Source organism: Octopus bimaculoides, chromosome 8, assembly GCF_046866305.1.
Source record: "Octopus bimaculoides isolate indiv1 chromosome 8, ASM4686630v1, whole genome shotgun sequence".
Classification (NCBI taxonomy): Eukaryota; Metazoa; Mollusca; class Cephalopoda; order Octopoda; family Octopodidae; genus Octopus; species Octopus bimaculoides.
The window spans coordinates 56,991,453-56,997,452 of NC_142935.1; the positions used below are offsets into that span (position 1 = coordinate 56,991,453).

The following is a 6,000-nucleotide window of genomic DNA, read 5'->3' on the forward strand; positions in this document are numbered from 1 at the left end:
CTACATCTCGTTATACTTTCTATCTGTTGGTAATGGCAAATAATACTGCAGGTTAGAATTGACTTTCATATCAACCTGAACTTGATCAGTAATATGAGAATGGATATGAACAAGACACTCCTTAAATGTGGTACTGTTTCTCCTTAATTTTTCTTTCAATCTACTTATGATGATTGGCACACTGGTTATGATGATTGCCCATCCGTCGCCTCTCACTATCTCTTCTACCACTATTACAATTTTACTCTTCAACCTACTTATCTTCCTCCTGTCATTTCCATTGTTCCTTACCCGATAAACCTTGCACTCGATTTTTGACTTAATCCTTCATCCATGCTGTTCAAACTTTTTGGATCCTCTTCTACCCACATTGCTTACAGTTTAGCACATGTCTGTTGCTACCATTTGATCATCCTTTATATGAATACATAATAAATGCTTGAATTTATATAAGAATTCCATTAACTAGCTGATCTGTCTGGGCCTTCTGCTTTTTCGTAATAATGCCATTAAGAATCTCTTGCATTAATACAACGGCAGACATTTCTAAAGGTGGTATCTTGTCAAATGAACCAACTCCAGTGCATCATTGTTACTATTTTATTGACCCTGAGGAGATGAAAAGCAAAGTTGGCTTCAATGGGATTTGAACTCAGAACACAGGTGAAGAAACTAAACATTTTTAGGCATTTAATTTGGTATTCAACTCTTTTCTCTCATTCCCTTCCACTTAAATACTACTACTACTAATAATAATGATTTCATTGTATAATGCACTTATGCTGTTTTTGCAAGATATAGATTATAGTTGATTGCAGTGCACAACAATTATAATCAACAGGTTTTGCACATTATATATATAGAGGAAGATAATTCAATACTATGATGATTTTTTCCCAACACTTTGCTGTGTTATTCACCTTTACTGCCTTTTCTTAATCATCATCATCATTGTCATCATTTAGCATCCATTTTCCATGCTGGCATGGGTTAGACAGTTTGACTGGAATTGGTAAGCTGGAGAGCTGCACCAAGTTCCAGTTTGATTTGGTATGGTTTTTACAGCTGGATGTCTTTCCAAATGCCAATTTCTCCAAAGAGTGAAGTGGGTACCTTTTATGTGTCACCAGCACTAATTATGATACAAATAAAATGAAGATATTGATGATAGTGGTGCTGTGATTTTTCAGATAATTTTCAGCTTTGGTTGTTTGTTTTTTTTACAGTACTAACACAAATAATATATACACCAAAGAAATAAACTTACTGTATTTTCTCCACATGAGCAACACATAAATGAAACCTTCATTGTTTCTAGATATACTAAGTTTTACAATCTCTGTTGGTTTGTCATGGCAACCAAACATTTGTAATATAGACAAAGCATCCCAAAGGCTAGGCGTTCTCTTCAGAACTTCAAACTATTAGAAGTAGATTTCTTGAAGACTTTCAACTTTTCACTGAGTTTATTGCTACATTTAAAATCTGTTAAGTGCTGTTTATCTCTGTTTAACTTTGTCCTTTCATACTAGAGTACAGAACCTGAAACCTTGTCAAATAAACTTCTTATCTAGCTCAATAAATGCAAGATATAACTCCTCTTGTATTGACCTCACTAGAAATATATTTTTATTATTATTTAGTCCAAGGGTGTGGGGGCATTGCAGTTTATTGAGGTTCAGTTGGAAAACAGGACACTAAATGATGATGATGATGATGGTGATGACAGGACTTACAAAGGGCTGCATTTCTGACCAGGAAGGTTTAAACAATGTCTTTATAATACACTTTGAGTGCATGAAACAACAGTGATGATGATAGGAAAGAGTACTGGGAGGTACACAGCATGCTGCCTCAGCAGAGGGAATCATTGTTGTAACTGTAGAACATAGTGAACTGAAGAGGATACAGTTTGTTAGGGATTTAGTGATAGTTTGTTGATTGGTGAGCTGAATTTTCTTCTGGATTCAGTCTAAAATGTTTGTGTGTGCATAAGCTGCTCCAGCTTAGATATACACTTACAGTATTCCAGTATGGGAAGTATTTGTGCCTTATAGAGTAACAATAATTATTCAGATTAGAGGCAGTTTTTGGTTGTGAGGAGAACACTTAAGAATTAGGATGCTTTGGTTACCCTATATATTTGTTACTGTAAAAGATTTTCAGCATTGGTGGAACTTAGCATTTGTTTTTAACTGAAAGTATTGTGTATTGTCTATGAGCTGAAAGAACATAGTGTTGTGTGTTTCTTTGATATGTTTATTGACCGGTTAACTCACTGTATTTATCCAGTACAGTTCTCGCTAAATTCAATTCTACCACTTGTGTGTAAGTTGATGGGGGTAAAGGTGCATGGCCTAGTTGTTAGGCTGTTGCACTCACACTTGCAAGGTCATGGTTTCCATTCCTCGACTGGGCAGTGCATTGCGTTCTTGAGCAAAACACTTAACTTCATGTTACTCTGTGATCACTTTGAGGTCTGATGTGTGGCACACTGTGCATTTGTTTAAACAATGTCAATCTGATGGAGGGAGTGAGTCAATGTATGGCACATACATTCATTCATTATAAACAAATCATCTGTGCACGCCATTCAGTAAGAAATTGCGGAACCCTCATCTGTCATTTATGAGAAGAGAGTCCACAGAAAGTTGATCCAAGAGATACTTCTGTAATTTCTTGGCATTGGGACACCTTTAGTTTTTAATCATTCTCTCTCTCTCTCTTTTTCTCTGGTTGGGTAATCATGTACCTCCTCTATAGCAAGACAGCTGTTTCTCCTTCTCTGTCTCTCTGTCACTCTAACCTTTGATCATCTGACACAAAATTACCTCCTCCAGTGCCCCTTCCCCTCTCAAAAATTCTTTGTCTTGCAAGTTACTTGGTGACCTTGCTAGTGCTGGTTCCACGTAAAAAGTATCCAGTTCACACTGTCAAGTGGTTGGCGTTTGGAAGGACATCCAGCTGTAAAAATCTTGCCAAAACTGACCTTGCCTTTGCCGGTGCCATGTAAAAAGTATTCAGTCCACTCTGTTGGGTGGTTGGTGTTAGCTTTTACAGTTGGATGTCCTTCCGATGCCAAAACAGTCACGGAATCCTGATGTAGTCTTTTACCTAGCCAACTCCTGTCAACTATCCAACCCATGCAAGCATGGAAGGTTGACATTAAATGATGATGATGTAATAATTGAGGCTATTGCAATCAATACCTCCCTGCATAATTACAGTTAAACATGCTATGAACATTTTCCTTATGATAACCTAACTTAAATAAGCTGTTCCCCAAATGTTCGTTTTTAGATTTAAAGATTATCCAGAGTTGATGGAATGTTTTTGTTTTTTCTTTATTTCTAGCCACCTCCTCTATCATGTTCATTATAAAATTTACTGTCTTGCAACTGGAATATCTTGCCTCTTTGAATTTGGAAAAGTTTCACTTTTAATTTGAAGATTTGTTTGAATTTCTCTTCAGATATTATTATATAGGTAAGATGGTTAAACCTTTTATTTTCTACCATTCCAGAGATACAGTCATGTGGACCAGAGTTATACAGAACTGAATAACAAATACTTAGAAACACAATCAGTGAAAATGTCACTTGAGAAAGAAATAGCAAATTTACATGCTCTTTTGGCAGAAGAAAAAAACTTATTGAACCAAAAAGTGTCAGAGCAATCAAATACTTTGTTAGGTAAAGTGGTTTTTTGATTGTTATTTTTCCTCGGTTGAAGCTATCTTTGTAACTATTATTATTTGTCTGGGTAGGTTGTACACACCACAGCATATTTAACTCTTTTATTAGTATATATTTATTTAAATGCACTGATTTTGTTTTAATTAATTGTGAAAAATAACAAAGAATTTAGTAAAATAACTTTGTCGTCATTAAATTGGTGTTTGGAAAATGAATTAACTTGCAATTTCAACAGAAGATTTTAATTTAGATTACTTTAAAATAGTGAATTTGTTTCATAGAATCAAGGACAGTCTTAGGCAGGTTGGTACCAAAAGGGTTAAAGTGCTTTACATTGCTTCTAGACATTAATGTTCTTGTTTAATGGAGAGCTTTTGTTCTCTTTCCTGATTTGAATTGTGAGAAAATAAAAGACAGGTGGTAATTTCTAGAAATTCCAAGAATTATTTAGTCCATTTAAAATGGTTATAGGGATGCCTGACGTAGCAGGATTTGGAGAATGTCAAAGCCATATGTTTCAGTTTATGCTCAAGATCTTTAGTTTGAGTTCCACATTTATAACATTGTAAGTATCTTGGTGCCTCCTAATTCCTTTAAGGACCTGCCTTTAGATTTGACTTCACGGCATCTGTAGAGGGAAAAGATAGATTGCTGTTTTATAACCACTAAGTAACATTGCCAGGTAATCTCACCTATTGTCAATAGCTAGGTAAAATAAGGAACAAAGAATTCAGTAAATTGATCAAAGGCACAACCAAATCAATTTGACGTTGAGATTATCTTTTGGTCCAGGACAGTTCTTAAAAAGGAATATGTGAACGATCTTTCTTTGCATGTTCACAAGTTCAGCTACATGATACTTGATATTAAATCTTTGCCTCTTTACTCCTTCTTTACTGAATGCATTCTGACAATCATGAGACAGTTTGACTCAGCCATTTTGGCACCGCTTATTTGGCATCGCTGATTCAACTCAGACTTATTTGACATCAGGCATTTCCATGTCTTTATCATTTTGATGGTTCTCTTGTTCTTTCCCTCTTTTCTGTCATTCTCTATATCTTTCTCTTGATATGTATGAGGGGAAGGAAAATATTTATGCCAATTATGTTCAATTAATAAATTGTTATATCTCTCTGTCTCTCATCATCTGTATGTCGATGTGTGTGTATGTGTATGTGTGTGTGTGTGTGTGTGTGTGTGTGTGTGTGTGTGTGTGTGTGTGTGCGCGCACCTTCTGCACCAAAAAGTAGTGTCATCAAAATAGGCTGAATGTTCAGTCAGCTATGCCAAACTGTCTGCATCCAAACAGCTGCACCCAATCATCTCATGCCATTCTGACAACCAGTCAAATACAAAACAATCTGATAAAAATGTGAAAACAAAACACTTTTTAAAAATTCTCTTAGTTTATATATTTACTGAACAATCATATTGCAGTAGTTCGATTGTTTTTTTGTTGTTGTTTAAAATTCCAGTATTTGTGGTGTAGAAGTTATAGGGGAGTGTTTTTATGAATTCCTATATTAAGTTTGTGTTGAATGGGAAGAAATATCTGTAAATTGAGATCCTGCTGCTTGATTTTTGTTGATTTTTAATCTTTTGCAAATATCTTATTCTCAATATCTCAATCTTGCAGCCACTCTTTATGACCCGGATGGTAACAGAGAATTCCAAAGACACATGTGATTTTAAGTATTTTGGAAGTCTCTTAGGGTCCTGAATTGAACAGAATTGGGCTATGATATCTGAATAGCTGTTTACCCTTAATTTATAAAAGAATTAAATTTTCTTTTGTTTTCTTCTCATGATGTGTTTCAATTGAAAAGCAATATTGTTAACAAAATATTTGTATTTGTTTACTTTTCCAGAAAAATTAAATAATTTTCAAAATGAAAATGAAATGCTGAAAAACAAGGAAGTAGAAAACTCAAATGAACTTCGGAAAGCTCAACAAATGGTGTTCCAACTGGAGAAGGTTTGTAGACTATGACTTTATTTCTTTTTTTTTATCATATACAATGTACATATACAATGTATATATACAATATTAATATAGTAGTTTATAAGGCAAAAAAATTTAATGAAACAAGTGTCAGCTTGCATCTGCAAAAATCAGTAAGGTTTATAATGGAAAGCGACAAAGGAGCATATTCAGCATATTTTGCTTCATGAGTTCAATAAAGGCAAAAATGCAATGGAAAGTGTGAGGAATATTAATGCAGTATAAGGGGATTGGACAATAAGTGTAAGTCAGTGTCAACGGTGCTTCCAGAAATTCTGAGCCGGAAACTACAGCCTAGAA

The 6,000-nt window shown here is 34.8% G+C and overlaps 1 protein-coding gene across 4 annotated transcripts in view; it reads left to right on the plus strand.

Annotated features, from left to right (window-relative positions):
- The window catches only part of LOC106876226 (rho-associated protein kinase 2), a 204,815-nt gene that overhangs the window by 131,942 nt on the left and 66,873 nt on the right, over nt 1-6,000 (plus strand). For all 4 annotated transcript variants that reach the window (XR_001410211.3, XM_014924703.3, XM_014924712.3 and 1 more), the window contains exons 17-18: nt 3,524-3,692; nt 5,567-5,673. Coding sequence is in view for 3 of the 4 variants with exons in the window: in XM_014924703.3 (XP_014780189.1) it covers nt 3,524-3,692; nt 5,567-5,673 (276 nt within the window). In the remaining variant the exon portion in view is untranslated. The remainder of the gene's footprint in view (nt 1-3,523; nt 3,693-5,566; nt 5,674-6,000) is intronic.